Genomic DNA, 15,483 nt, shown 5'->3' with positions numbered 1-15,483 from the left:
TCTGTGGCTCCACAGTCAGTTTGGACCTGAACGTCCTCTTTGTTTGGCTGAACAAAAACCAGATAAACAAAACACTGAAGGCAATTAGCTTTGTTTGCTTGCCTTTGTTCCCTCTTCTCCCAAATCATTGTCAAATTAGGAATAATGCCAGCGAATTCTGTAGCTATTCAGTGTGGACTGAAGCTGATGCATAGGAGATGAGAAACAAGTAAGTATAATACTGCTGTTTTCAATAACCATCCCGTTCAGTTTTAGCCTTTATTCCATTTAATTTCTCTGGTCCAGATTTAAGGAAATTCCTTTGACTATTTTGAGAGTACCAGGTATCTAGGTGTTCATATAATACTTTCCCAGGAAAGGTCTCTGTTTTGCCCAATGCCAGCACTCTCCTTTCCTTGGAATTTGTCCTGCAGCCTCTTGGTTGTGTCTGGGGTTGTAGATCTGCTTCCTGTGAATCAAATACCAAGGGGATGTGCTGGCCTTTGGGCCATGCTATTAAGTGACAAATTTCCAGGATGTACATGCCAGAAAGTTCACTGCATAAAAGGATTCATTCCAATGTCTCCCTTCTTTCTATGCATTGGCTGGGGGGCAGCTCCCACCAAAGTTTATGACGTGAACATTGAGGCATAAAACAATACAGTAAGGAAACTCCCCGGCTGCTGGGAAGGGACCAGTGCTCAATCTGCATACATAGCATCCGTGTTGTACAGGGCATGAGGCAAAGGCAATATCCTTTGATGGAAAAAAAAGAATAAACGCAAGAGTGGATTTTCTGGGTGCTGGAAGCACCTAAGCTGATAGTAAGCCAACCTGACCTTGCTTTCCCTATAGCCACATCCCTCGAGTATCACACAGCCCATTTTTGCAGTGATATGTGTCCAGCCCTTGGAATTCTGTACGTGGTCTTGGTGCTGGGTGTGTGAAACGTGTTCCCATGTTCAGCTCTTTACTCTTACAGGTCCTAAAAACTCCCTCGTGGGTTTTTGCATGAATATACTTGCTCTAAGTTAGGGCTTTGCGGTCCAGGCTGTTGTTTGCAAAGAGTGCTGGGAACCGCTGTGCAGATGTGGCTGTGTGGCCACAGTGGAAGGTGACAGGTGTTCAGGTGCCTGGGGCAAGCGCAGTCCAGGTGGAACAGCTTTCCCATCCCCTTGGGAAACATCTTGTGATTTACGGGGGTAAAGCTGGGGACTTCCCATGCTATTAAAAAGACCATGAAAGCAGCAAGTCTTTGGCTGGGTTGTTTCTGGTAGCTCTCTGCTTTGTCTCCCTAGCTCTGTAACTGTCTTTGCCCATGACAGTGACCAAGTCCTTGCTGCTGCCTCCTCTCTTTGGTTAATTGGGCTCCTCGCTGCCTTTCCAAGCCTGTCACAAGGGCACGTTTGCAGTTTGTGTTGCTCTTTGTGAGCAGTACGGTGGGATACGCCATAAATCACTGGTAGCTGTGAGGCTGATGGCCCCCAATAGCAGCACACTCAGCCAGTGCCACGTGGCAATGCCCTCAGTCCAGCATCCTTCCAGAGAGGTAGATGCTCTCCTTGGGCTCCCTGGGAAACACCGCAGCTGATGTTTCACCTTCTCTAACCCTTTTAGCATTGCTTTAGACATATGGCCTTTGATGTGACTGCAGCTGTTGGCGGTGTGGAGATTGCCCGGAGGGCAGCAAGCTGCCCGCAAGCACCATTCCTTCAGGATCTGCCAGCACAGCCTGAGAGCAAACAGGATTGGGCTGAGACAGACCAGTCCAGACATTTGGTAATCACTAGGAGTGTCGCACCTCTGTGTGCAAAGCTTTCCTGCAGCAGAACCCTCTAACACCGCTGTCAGGGGTACATGGGAGGGCGAGGTGCACACACGCAGTCTGGGAGCAGCAGGGATGCGCTGTGCATTAGCAGTGAAGGACACAGGTATCGAGACAGCAGAGACTGGAGCAATTTCAGACCTATTCTGGGAGAAAAACATCTGAAAAGGAGAACTTGTGCAACTTTATGGGGATTAAAACCCACCCCAAACAAACCAGGTCAGTACAGACTATGGGCTGAGAGCAGCAACTGCCCCAGCCGTGTCTCCTTCAGGCTGTGACAGGGGATGAGCAAGGCACGGATTCATGCCCTGGTGCATTAGTGAGGTGTCCCTAGTTGAAGCTGGTTGATGCCAGTTTGCTACCTTCACATTGTGTGGTTATTTCTGGCCAAAGGACAACTAAGCCTTCAGTGGGTGTGCAGTATGTCAATAACTATAATTAAGCTTTTGTGGTTTTCTAGCAAACTCTGAAATCTATAATTTTGATCTTGGTCCCCTCCTAGTATTGCTCGGGGAGGGAGTGGGCTTTGTTGGACTGACAAAGAATAAAAGCATATGTAAAAATCAAAGCTAGAAAATAAAATGCTGATCAGTGCCACTTACAAATATTGTAATTCGGTGTTACTTCTCTTTTAAAGGAGGAGGGAAATAGAAAGCATGGCGTTTCTTGCTATCTTCCAACTACTTTGGGGAAAGTTTTACCCAGAAATTTGTGTGCTCTTGTTGTTTAATAATGGCGTGGCAGGAAAAAAATGAAGAAACAGCTCAGGGTGAAGGGGTGAAAAGCACGGAGAAGCTTTCTCCACAAGGTCCTGTTGCTGACCACGTACGTAGAATAGGTGTCTTTCACAGTACTTACCAAGTGTAACTGTGCCGAGGGGAGGCTCTGTGGACATGTGGCATTGTGAAGGCATATTCCTGGGCTCTCCTTACTTTGCTGCTTGCTGTGATTGGGATGGGACAAACTACTAATGGTCTGGTTTTATTTTCTGAAGTTGGGGTGCTAAGTACAGCTCCCATAGATTGCTGAGCCCAACCCTGTTTGCTCGGGCATCTTTCCAAATTGTGCCTTTATGTATTTGAGGCTTTGCGTGGAAAGGGAAAACTGCATGCATTAGGGATCACAATAATGGCAAAGTGCTTTGAGGATGCTGTGATGAAAGGCCTCTAAGGGACATCAAAGTGTTTTTCGTACTAGCAACCTGTTCACCATGCGTTTGATGGGGATGGCTGGTTTGGGTGTTAGTCCAAAGAAGGCAAAAGTGAGAGCCGTATTTCCCACATCAGTTAAGGACTGAGGCTGTGTTACGTATTTGACAGAGAGGCAGTCAGGTGCACTGCATCAGCATCACAGAGAAAATACTATACCTGCTCGCTGCCTGGGGCATAGCCATGGACAAGAATATTAAGAGTATTGTCACTTATTCAAGACTTTGAAGATGCAAAATATTAAATAGTCTCATTTATTCCATTCTGCTGGTTAATGCAAGTCTGGCAGTGAGTTTTGGTGTGGTTTGTGTAATAATAAATGTGGGATTTGATGGGAAAAGAGCCACAGTTAGAGTTCTTCAGAGAAGAGCATATCAAGATACACTGAGCAATGGAACTTGTTTAAAAGCTGTCCTTTTTAATCTAAATCAGAAATAGTTTAATGTTAGCTCCTAATGAAGAAAAGCCATAAAAAAAAAGGTCTAACAGAAGAAAGGCAGGTGTTCTGGCTGGCTGTGAATCAAGATAGCGCTGATAAGCATAAATTTTGTTTGCATATGAAGCAAAAGTAGAAGCACGGCGAGTTTGCCAGTGGAAAAGTTTGCTGATGACACGCAAATGAGATGTTCCATATGAAGAGGGATTTGACTGTTTTCTGAGAAATAGAAGAGTAAACAGTATTTCTCCTTGGGTTTTGGAGTGTAGAACTTGACCCTGAACTAACCCGCACCAGTGACAAGGCTCCTGTTCAATCCCACAGACTTTGGGGGAATGGGAAGTGGGAAGCAGGATTAAAGATGTCCTGATTTGGTCTGTACAATGGCTGCTCTGTAGTGATGCCACTGGTTACTGCAAATGAGGATTTATCCCCTTGGCTTTATTTCTGAAATATAGAAAGGCCAAATTCTCTGTGCTATTCCCCAAATACCAGCTGAACGCAGAGAAATTCTTTGTAGTTCCGTTGCTCTAACTGTGAGCAGTGGAAATGTGGGATTCTTACTAACTCTGCTACCGTTCACTTTTGCTCTCTGAAAGCATGAGGAGGTTGGTATTGAGTGTTGGCAGTGTTGATGTGCGTGTTTGTTTGCAAGTATATACAAATCTGCTTCCAGGTCTCTACATGGTGAACGGGGGATGCCCAGGTGCAGCCAGTGACGCTGTCAGTTCATATCAAGAAGAAGTTTGGCAGTTTAAATCCTCTTAAACCACGTCAGGAAGGCTGATATGCTGCCTGCTATGGAGTAAATAGTCCAGGAAAGAGTTTTCTAGCAGTAGTGAAATGCATCCCAGTGACTTTCTTCTGTAAAAACTTCAGGTATCTTGTACAAAAGGATTCTGAGTTCATTTTCAAAGCAAAAATTGGAATTGTGACTTCATAATGTAGGATTTGAAAAATAGATACTTTTGATAGGAAAAGCCTCACTAAAATAAAGGCTCCGTGTTCCATCCTGATTAACGATACGGGGTGCTGACCATGCTGCACAGACAATACTCCGATCAGATGCCAAGGGGGAGCTCATGCTGGAAAGTCCAACATTGCAGAGCTGTGTGGGATTTGATCCAGGTGCGTAGTTCAGGGGGATTTGCCTTTGGCAGAGAGAAACCTCCTTCCAAAGGCACGTTGATGGGATCAGAGTCCCAGATGCTCTGATTATTGCTTTAGTAAAGGGTTTTATGAGTCACATGGAACAGACCCCAGGAGACTTAATGTGGGTGGAGGAAGAAGATCAGCAGTTTGTCACAGAGGCCAAAAGCAAATCCGTTACTGGTAGATCTTCCCTTTTCAAAGGAACAGTGGACCAGAAAGGCTGGAGTTAGCCATGACTATACAAGCAAGAAGTCCTGGTGAAACCACAAGAGGCTCTGGAGGCCTAAGAAGTCAATGAAAGTGTCTCTGTTGCCCCTGACGGGCTTTGGATGAGATCTCCATACTGGAAGAGCTAGAACAATGCTGACTAAATTGTTTATACTGTATTTAACTTGCTGGAACATTAACTGCTTCTCGCTCAGCAAATTTGGCCTCATCAGGGCTGAGCGGAGTGCATCCTCCAAGGGTGTTTAATGGGAATGGTGATGGTCCAGCCCCTAATATACCTGAGCCTTAAGTCCAGGGGCTCCAGAGCTCTTGGTCTTTCGTGGAAGGTCCCACTGTGAAGCTGCTTTGATGCACCCTGTGCAGAACAGTTATATTTAAATTACAACAAATTTTTTTTAAAAAAAACCCTCCCCTGCTCTGAAAACAAACAAGCAAACAAACAAAGTCCCCTTCCATGAAACCTGTTTCAATCACTTCATTTTATTTCCTTCTTCTCTGTGGAGAAGGGGATTTATTTCACCAGTGGGTGAATAAATATTGACTCTTTTCTTTTTTTTTTTGGAGTTGGAGGTACAGAGACACAACCAGGTCTCTTATTAGTTCTTACCCAAACATCAGTAAATGCAGCCTTTCTGCAGTGGCTCCAGTTTGGAGAGCTTTACCAAATACTGTTGCTATTGAAGTGCAGAGAGAACGAGAGTGTGCAGATGTGAAGAAGTATGTTTGCTGGAAGGAAGAAAGCCTATTAGCTTTGAAGCAGATTTGTATACTCTCGGTTAACGTACTGAGTATGTCAGAAGAGACCTCTGTGAAAAAGGGGCTGTGTTTCTGCTTTATATGTTAACAATTCAAGAGAAGTATGAAGAAATCGAGCATTGTTCTGCTCTAAGTGGCACAGATTGCGTTTCAACCAGTGCAGATAAAGTGCTAGGAATTGTCTACTGTACTCCAGAAGATGTATTTGGATTGCATGTTTAATCAGCAGGGTTTTTTTTTTACATAAGACTTTACAGCCAGATAAAACTGAATGATCTCTAATGAACTGTGCATCTGGACGATGGCAGGTCATGAACATAAAAACTGGTTGGGAAATAGATTTACACTTTCTCCTGTAGGACAGGCTGCTGCCAACTGCGTAGTAAAGTAATAACAGCTCACTGGCAGGACTTTATGTCTGAAGGTCTTAAACCTCTTTACACATAAGATGATCTATATCACAAGCTTCGCTCTAGAGACAAGAAAATAATGGCACAAAAGCAATGGTTTAAGTTGCTTCAGGTCACTTTGCAGGTCACTGGAATAGTGAAAACTAAAACCGAGCTCTGCGGAGATCTAGGTTAGTGTGTGCTCCTTTGGATGCTACCGCCTCCAGGCAGAGAAAAGCCTGACTGGCTCGGTCTGAGACATCCAGGACCAAACAGCCATTAAGAAATGAGGTATAACTTTTTTTCCCCACTAACCAGCCACAACATTGTTCATCAGAACAGGGATGAGCAGTGGCTGCAGAAATAGCTGAATGTAATTGCTAAAGGAACTGGTGTCATAGCACTACAGTGTATCTTAAAGTTAAGCAATTCCCTGTTTGGGTTGGTTTGCGTCTTAAAGTTATTCTTACACTACGCAAATCAAGTTACAGTTGGTTTTCGTGCTGATACTTCAGTTTGTGGAGTACACAGGGAGTGTCTCATCCTTGTCACTGCTAACGAAGCTTTCTTTGGTGTCGTTAGTGAGCCTGGTGCAGGGTGGAGCCCAAGAGATGCTCATCTCAACTCTGTCTAGTCTCACTCTTCCTTCATTTTGCCCTGGGCTTATTTCCACTTCAGTTTCTTCCTGACACAAGGCAGGTACGATTTCCCTTTGACCAGTAAACTGCTCCCACAGGCCTGCCCAGCACCAGTACACTGGGTTATGTTTCCTTTCCAAATATTGTCAGTTCCAAACCAAAAGACTAAAACTTTTTACTTATAAAACCCTGTTTCTTTTTGTTTTAAATAGTATTATCTTAAATGTTGGTCATAACAGAAGTTGTTTTGATATTTTCTGAGCATTTTGTCCTCTCCCCACTAAAACTGCTCAGAATCTAACCTATGCTTACTTTGTCTTGCACAAAATCTTTGTACCAGGTATTTGCATGGCAACATGCTGTCTCTTGAAGGCTAAGACCTTGCATTGACTTCTGTCATTTTGAACTCAGCCTTGAGGTCTGCTGGGTGTGCAAATGGGCTCCAGCTGCCATAAGCACCATGTTCTTGTGTTTAGGCATATGCATCCACGGAGCAAACAGCATCTCTTTTCTGCACAAGCACTGATCCACACCTGCCTCAGCATTACCAGAATATCTACAAAGTGGACAGATTGCTCAAGGGATGGACATAGCTGCTTCGAATTCATAATCATCGTGTGTGTGTGTGACTTGCAGAATTCCGGCTTAAATCTTATCTGCTAGTTTATGCTTCCTGCCATAGTCATAGGCTGTTGTAGTAGTAGTGTTCATGGTGACTGTTGTCTTTAATATGCAGGAAATTCAGATCACCAGGTGCTTTTATGCACTAGTGTAACATCCATCCTTGCACTCTCAGGGTGGTTCTGTTTCATGAAGAAAAGATGTGCTGTTTCTTTAGAGAAAGATCACATTACCTGCACTCACCCAGGATAGCGCACATCCATCTCCACCAGCCGATCGGGGCCCTTTGGCACGGCAGCGGGGAAAAGCACTTGTGCTTGCTGATGCGTTACTTCGTTTAACTAGCAAAACTGGAAGAATTGCTGCTCTGTGTGCAGCAGCCAGTAGGGATTTTGATGGCAGATTATTTCCCGCCACCCATCTCCGGTAATAAAAGGAGGAAACTGCCTTGGCTTTCTTTTGTGCACTTCAAAATGTAGCACAGGATCTCCACACTACACCAAAGGTGGCAGAACAGCCTGGTCCAGTGGAGGATGCTGGCCAGGACTCTTGACTCTCTGTAATTTCCAGTAGCACCGGTGACTGAATAGGTCCTAAACTAGGGGCAGATTGAATACAGCTTAGGAACAGATGGGCAAACAGGGAAAATAAAAGGATGTTAGCAAAACTAGGCAGCCTTTGCCTGTTATCTTAAATAAAGACAGTCAGGATTTAGAAGTTGTGTTATCTTCTTATCAAAGCATGCTGATGCATTAGTCTGTTGTGTCTTACCTATCAGTTTAACATCAGCTGAACAATTTACTTTATAGGCATCCTGTAAAACCCCAGTTCTTAAATTATCTACATTAGACGCGTATGACAGAGTTGTAATCAGCAGTATTTCCTTGGGAAGGGTGGGCTTAGGCTTGTATCGCTGCTTGTTTCCTTTCATTCCAATGGCAAGAGGCTCCATTTAATGATTAACAGCCATTCCTACCTCTCGGCTGGCTGGGCAGCCCATGCGATATGGTATAGTTAGAAAGCACAGAAAGATCAGTCTTTGCCAGACGTGGCATCCTCACAGCACTGGTCAAGAGACAAAAGCCTTTAGTGTTCCTGAAAAGAATTTAAAACATTTTACATCAAACAGTTGCAGAAGTTCAAACGTGTCACCGCTAGCCTGTGGCACAGGCTGGGAGAGGGTTTGTTAGAAAGGCTGCAGAGTGAGAGGGGGGGGAAAGAGCACTAGGTGGTAACTTGGTTACTTACGTGATTTTTAAGCTTTCTCTACGTGTTCTCCTGTATAATTAATGTTCTCTATAGTGCGCTGGGAACAAGAAACGTAACCCACAGCAGCTTTTGCATCACAAAATAGCTATCAAATGGCAGTCCCTAAAATTAGAAGCGCTACATGTTCTGCTGCTTAGCTGAAACCTCCTATTCTTGCAGTAGTGGCTGAAGCCAGAAAGAGAAAACGAACGGGAGCATCACCTAATTGGACCTTAGCTTCTGCATTCATGGAGACCATGACTCTGCCATGGGTGGAGAGACTTCTCAGCAGGCAAATGAAGTTCATCAGCAGGTTTCTGCTCATGCGCGGGTCCCTAAAAGGACTTTAGTCCAGGCCTGGAACTAACGCCAGTCATTCAAATAGAGTTTGAGTGTGAGAAGTGCTGGTAGAGTTATGTAAAATATAGGATCTAAACAGAAAAGTTGTGGAGGGATTAGGAAATCCTCTGCAGGGAATTACATACTTGGGAGAGCATCTAAGCAGAGCGTGTTAAGGGCAAGCGAGGCTGGGCAGCACTCAAAGGTAGTAGGAAGAGGCTAGAAATGGTCACTTGAGCGTTTCAGTGCTGCCTCCCAGCAGCAAGGGATCAGTATCAGCCCCCCTGCCTACAGCTCTCTGGGGGTTTCTTTCTGCCAAGGCTTCTGATGTTTACAGCGAAGCTTCTGCAGGAGCTGGAGAAAAAGTGGCACAGCCATTCCCTCCGTGCCAGTAGCGCATTGCCGTGGGCTGGGAGAAGTATCCCATTTCTGTGGATGGTTAATCTTCTACTCCTGCTGTATTTACTGTGTGGATCCAGCCCTCTCCAGCATCCCTGCTTCATGCAATACATATTCCTGGGCCATACCCCATGGCTGCTTGGCTGTGTCCCTCCCATGATTACAGGGACCTTCGTGGCAGTGGCACATCCCACAGGGTGGGTTCACTTTCCCTATGACTCCAGCAACTCTTAACCAGGTACCAACTTTAGATACTCCTCATCCAGGCTGGGCACAGATCCTCAGCCCAGAAGGCAGTGAAAGGCTCTTTATCCCCTCTCTCCTCCGCATGTTTGTTTGATCCCTCCCCACCAGTTTTTCCGGTGCCTTCTGCTGGGTCGTGCCATGGTTTTAAACCTGAATAGGGCATTTATCTAAATATATCCAAACATATCCCTGTAATTCCACGTGAATTCTGGGGGCAGTGAGCGATTCAGGATATTTCTCTGACTTGTGCAAGAGTAAAAATGATTGAACTGTAATTCAGTGTTGTCTTTCAGGCCAAGCCAACCTGGGAGGGCAAGCCCAGGTTAGTGTCTGGGATTCCTCTGGTCCTTGAAGCCGGGCACTGAGAGTCATGTAGTGCAGCTGTAATGTATTCTTGCCGTGGTTCCTAGATGCTTTCACGCTTGGGTTTTCAAGATGAGCACAGAGACTAGGTTATATTAATAAGAGCCTTGATGCTTAAACAAGGTACGGATCCCAAGGAGGGATGGATACTGATTCTTTTGGGAACTGGCTAAATATGGGTGGATATTTTAAATGCTGTGTTTATTTAGGCAATAATGACATGCTGCATTTTTGGAGAGGTGCGTTTTGTCAAAAGCAAGTGTTCTGTTCCCGGTGTGTGGTGGCGTTTCCTCCTCCCCGTAGTTTTCTAATTTTGGCTAATTAAACTAGAATAGTGAATTCCACTTCCTTCTTTTTTTTTTTTATTTCACTGCTGCAATGATTTACTTCAGTTCATTTAATGTTTAAAAATGGCTTCTATTTAAATTTGGAAGGGAAGAAAAATAAATCTGCTAAATATATTTCTATTCAGATCATATGTTGTGGCTTTTCTCTTTTTGAAGAATGAGGTCTAATTTTTGAACCTGAATTCACTTGGCACTTGTCTTGGCTTCAGCAGCATTGGGTTTCCTTTTGTTTTAAACTAATTCCCTTTTTCCTACAGCTGGGTACATTTATGTCTCTGCGCTAGTAAAGCTTTTATGCATGTGTTTGGTTTGAAAGTGTTGATCTGAGCAAAGCTAAGCACGTGCAGAGTGTTTGAGGATGAGGCTCCGAGTGCATTTTAGGGACCTGAAGCATTGCCAGTCCTTTCCAGCTACCTATGCGCATCCCACTTGCATAGACGTGCAAAAAGATGCGGCACATCTTTCCCTTTCTTCTCTGCCCTTCGCTCTGGGAAGTTGGGGCCTTGTTTTTTCCTGGGTAGAGCAGGGGTTTTTTTGAGAGGAAGAAAGGTTACTAAACATTTGTGGCTTTTGGAGAAGAGAAAAGAGCGGGAAGATGCGAAGTGTATTCGACATCATTGGCATGTTCATAAACTTTGTGAAGTATCTTTTTAATAGATGAAAGTTTTGTCTTAAACACTTAAGCTTGGCTAGAATATTTGTCTCAGTGAGGAACGCGCGACTGAGAAACGTGAAAGAAACAGCTGGGAAAAAAAACAACAGCTAAGAAAAATAGAGATTTTATGTGATAGCTGACAATCTATGTGACTGCCTTTTGTCTGTAAAATCCCAACCCTCAAAGCTGGTCTGGATGGGTCATTGGGGCTCCTGGGCCTCCAGAGGGTTTTGGGACAGGTCAGTCTGCATGTAGGAGTTTCTCGCAAGTATCTGGATGTGTAACTTAAGTGCAGTCTTCTAAACAGGTTTTCTTGTGGGTGGTGGACTGGGAGGCTGTTGGTTATCTATCCCAGTCATAACACTGCTTGTTCCAAACGTTTTGTGATGGTTACTTAAAGCTTGACCTGTTATAGCAAGCAAGGAAAGAAAACACAGATGCTTCAAAACGAAGGCATGACTAAAATCCTATACCTATAGAAACTGGGATATGGAAACCCGCATTCCTGGCAAGGAACCACAAATCAACTGTTATATGTATTAAAAGAGAAAAGTTTCTAGCAGGTATGGTAATGGAAGACATCAGGTGTACGGAAGACCTGATTTAGAGTAGAAACAAGTTTTGGCAATGTTTTGAGGTCAGTTATTTTATTAAAACTTGCATTGCTGGGTCATTTCAGTGAGTTCTTGAATTTTCTGCTTTGAGCATCATTCCCCTCTAGCTTCAGGTTCAGGTACTCTGTGGGCTGACGTTGATCCGAACTTGCAGCTGTATTTTTTTCGTGGGCACCGTGCAAGTTTAGTGCCTGTATCCAAGTTTGAGGCGTTTCTTTTAGCCTAGAAGATAAGCAAGACACAAAACATATTCATTGTTCTTCTTTGAACTGGTTTGAGGTGTTTTAGTTTTGCCTGGTCCTTCCTCCTTCTCAAGGGATAAAGTGGCGAGATGCAAAACACCTTTGTGGAGCAGACCCTGGGGTGGCTCAGGCTTTGATGCTGAGACCTGTGCTGGATGCTCAGCACCTTGCAGGACCTGTCTTTTGCCCTGCAGAGCTTGCAGCCCAAGGAGCTGCAGCCTGCCCTCCTCCACCCTGTAGACCGTGTAGCTCTTCACCCTCCCTCCTCCAGCTTCATCTCTTGCTGTGAGGTGCCCGGGGTGTGCCCCCCTGCCTCTCCATGCCTCCAGAGCAGCCCAAACCTGCCCCTCGGAGGCTGGATCTCTGCTCATTAGCTGCTGTTTGCTGAAACCGGATACCTGGGGCACCCCCGCCAGCCAGCGGAGTCCCCTGGCTGCAGCTATTTAAAAGGACAAGGGCAGCCTTAGAATTTCCACCTCTTTCACATCCATGTCCCTTCCAGTGCCCGGTCCCAACATCTCTTCTCTCCTGGATCCCTGCAGCATCCATGACCCTCGAGTGGAGCGACAGCCCGCGGGGGACCTGCCTGCACCAGTCTTGGGGAAGGATTATCTGAATTTGGGGGAACCTCAGGCTTGCCACAAAACCTTGGCTCGCTCAGGGCCCGTGAGCCTGGCAGGCAATCGCTGGCTCCCAGCACAGGAGATACCTTGAAGGGGAAGGAGGGAGAAAAGGTGCTTGGGGTTTGGCTTTCTTTTCCCCTTTTCCTTTTTTTTTTTTAATTATTATTTTTTAAGAAGTAGAAATTGCTATAAGCTGCTGGGATAAATGAATGCCAATGAAAGCAGAGCTGCAAGGAGATGGTGCACAGCCTCTCGCCTCGCTGCAAAGTAAGTGCCCAAGGCAGAGATGCTGTGCAAGGGGGAGGGAGCAGGGCAGGGGGCACCCAGGGGTACAGGGGGGAGGTGGGAGGATTCCCACCTGCCTGAGGGAATCCCAGAGAGCTGAGGGGCTTGCTGCATCCTGGTGAGGACAAGACAGACCTGCAGGTCACCCTGGGGTATGCAAGGTGGCTGGGTCGTGGCTCCCAAGAACTGGAAGAGGAGGGGGCACAGGGATACAGGTTTTATCCAGAGGCAAAAATCTCCTCTTCTGGCAGATCTGGCTAAGCGGACTTGGAGTCTGATTTGCTTCAATGGACCTTGCATAAGCAAACTCATTTCACCCTCTCTGCCCTCCTGGAGTCCAGCTTGCATCCCTTGGTGGTGGGAGGAGAGGAGGGACTGGAGGTGACCTGCAGCCAGTCCCCCTGTCCTCCCTTCCCTGGGGAAGCAGGGTGGGGTGAGGAGAGGATCAGGGCTCCCCCTGCAAGCCTGAGCCCCCACCACAGGCTCCCAACTGCCTCCGCTCAGCGCTGAGCCCAAGGAAAAAGCCCTGTCAGGTACCTTAGGACATGGGTCCTTTGCCAGCCCCAGGGGAGGTGGGAGAAACCCATTTGGGCAGAGGGCTCAGATCCCAGGATGAGCAGCAGTATCCATGAGCAGCCTTCCCCAGAGCAGGGGCCTGTGCATTCCCTTCTCAGAGCCGGGAAGGGGTCTTTGGTTGCTTCTCAGCCAAACGCTTCTGGCCAAGAGAAATTTATTTATTTTTTTTTAATTATTTATTTACTTTGATTATTTTTTTGTAAGTGCATCAGTATTACAGAGGAGGGCAGCAGAGAGAGGCAGCAGAGACATCCTTAAATAATTTTCATTTCTCAAAATCTGCCTTTTCCTCTTCTCTCTAAGTCCAGAGGAGAGATCCTCGGGGGGGTGGGAGGCACATCTGCACTGCAAATAAAAACAATAATTACAACCACCAACCAAACAACAACAACAAAAAAGTAACAGCCAAGAAAAAAAAAACACTTTAAATCAAGGATTTTGGAGATCAGAGATCACAGAAATTGTACTATTAATAAGGAGGAGGAAAAAAAAAAGAGAGAGAGAGGCAAGAAATCCAGCGACCATGGGCCAGCCCGGCTTCCTAGCGTGTACTTTCTGTTCTCTCTCCTTTTTCCCAAGGTAATTGCAGTCTGCCGAGAGGGAGTTAAATGGGATTAAAAGATCTGTGTAAGCAAAAGGACCCAGAAGAGAAGGAGGAAGGAGTGAGCCGTCCGGGCCAGGGGGTGTCTTTGACACAGCTGAGCCCCTTAGAGAGGCAGAGAGCTGAGCTCCTGGGAAGGATGTACCCACAAACCGGCCTGTCCCCCTTTTTCTGATGGATTGCCGCAAAAATTGCCCGAAAGAGACAATGCACTAAACGTGATGGAGCCGGAATCAGAGCCGGTCTCCAGACTCAGAGCTACAGCAGCAGGCAGGGGGTGAGTACAAACTCCGGCTTCTCCCGGCGCTGGGGAAGGGCATCCCGGGTGGGATGGGGGTCCCGGAGATCCCGGGAGGGGAGCTCTGCTGCAGGGGGGGCTGGGGCTGGGGTGGGGGAAGACATTCCTTCTGCCAGGGGATGATGTGAAAACTCCTGAGCTGGAGAGGAGAACGGGCTGGGAGGCCACGCTGGGGCAGGAGAGTGGGAATGGGGCTGGGGGTGTGCAGAAAAACGGGGTGAGAGCGGGGGATTCGGGGCTGGGAAGGGCAGGAGGAGCCCCCCCACACATATTCCCACACACTGGGGGAAGCATCTCCCAACCTGGGAACTGGTCTGCTGGTGTTGCACCCACGCGAGATGCGGGAATGGGGCAATTGCTGCCCGCTCCCCCAGCACACCTACACCCTCCTGGGGCAGCGGGGCTGGTTCCTCAGCCCCTCCTGGGAGCACGGGGGGAAAATGCTGCTCCCTGACTATGTCCTGCGGGATTGTGGGGACACAAGTTACCTGGGGATCGCCGCCGCGCTCCTCTGGAAAGTGAGAAAGCCATGGGAAGAGCTGAGGCACAGCTAGAGAGGCAGGCGGGTGCCTGCTGGCATGTTCTTCATGTGTTCCGTACACACACGGCACGCAAATCCTTCCTTTTTATCAAGATACAAAAAAAATCACAGCACACACCCTGCCCATCGCCTTTTCTCCCACAGCCGGGACCAGCTTTTACTATTTTCGGTGTTAAATCTGTTGTTGTGGTTATTATTATCATCTTCCTGGGGGGGACAGCAAAGGGTTAATTCCTCTGGTTGCGTTGTCGGATGTAATGATGATTTACCGACACTCCCTTGGAAAGACTGGGATTCTTCTGCCTGGCAGTTTGAAAAAGTTGTGTACAGGATCCCTCTGCTTCTGCCAGGCTCGGCTGGGCTCGTGAGATGGGGCGAAAAGGGTGGAAAAAGGGGATTTGGGGGCACCCCCTCTCGGCCTTGAGGGCTCCCCCCACTGCTGGCAGCCACCCCTTCGAGTCTGGACGTGGATGAATGTGCAGTTTCCTTTGTAGGCTGAGCGCACGCTCTCCCTGCCTGCATGTGTGTGTGTAAAGTTATGTGGAGAGCGCAGAACTGCTCCCAGGGGCTCCAACTGCTCCCCTTGAGAGGTTCTCTGTGTGTCTGTACACTCACAAGGACTGAATTTCAATGCTTTAGGTTGTTTGGTTTTTTTTTTTTACCTAGATGTGGCTGTGGAGTGTCTGGAGATGGTGGTGACTGCGGCGGCATCTTCCAGTTGCGCCTTTATAGTGTTGGGCATGGTCTGGAGGGAAATGCCTGCCTGGGACGGAGTGAGGGTGGCTGTCTGTCAAAAATGGAAAAATCCAAAGGGGAACAGATAGATAAAGATTCCTTTGAAAGACCGAGAGCCCATGTCACAGCAAGGGGA

At 46.9% G+C, this 15,483-nt stretch overlaps 1 protein-coding gene and 1 long non-coding RNA gene across 4 annotated transcripts in view; one reads left to right on the top strand and one right to left on the bottom strand.

The window, feature by feature from the left end:
* Window positions 1–15,483, top strand: part of COL27A1 (collagen type XXVII alpha 1 chain) — a 213,406-nt gene that overhangs the window by 38,405 nt on the left and 159,518 nt on the right. Inside the window, exons 1-2 of one of the 3 annotated variants that reach the window (XM_054084104.1) lie at window positions 12,471–12,578; window positions 13,752–14,050. In XM_054084104.1, the coding sequence (XP_053940079.1) occupies window positions 13,995–14,050 (56 nt within the window). In that variant the 5' untranslated portion in view covers window positions 12,471–12,578; window positions 13,752–13,994. Of the gene's footprint in view, window positions 1–12,470; window positions 12,579–13,475; window positions 14,051–15,483 lie in introns of those variants that run through there. The other 2 variants (XM_054084105.1, XM_054084103.1) reach the window with 2 other exon arrangements.
* On the bottom strand, window positions 11,504–15,092 carry LOC128854093 (uncharacterized). The gene is made up of 3 exons (XR_008452993.1): window positions 14,560–15,092; window positions 13,134–13,517; window positions 11,504–11,668 (listed from the first exon to the last, which is right to left on the bottom strand). It is a non-coding gene; the product is annotated as an uncharacterized LOC128854093 (long non-coding RNA).

Source organism: Cuculus canorus, chromosome 19, assembly GCF_017976375.1.
Source record: "Cuculus canorus isolate bCucCan1 chromosome 19, bCucCan1.pri, whole genome shotgun sequence".
Taxonomy (NCBI): Eukaryota; Metazoa; Chordata; class Aves; order Cuculiformes; family Cuculidae; genus Cuculus; species Cuculus canorus.
The sequence above is the reverse complement of the archived record's forward strand: the minus strand, read 5'-3'. Positions and strand labels throughout refer to the sequence as shown.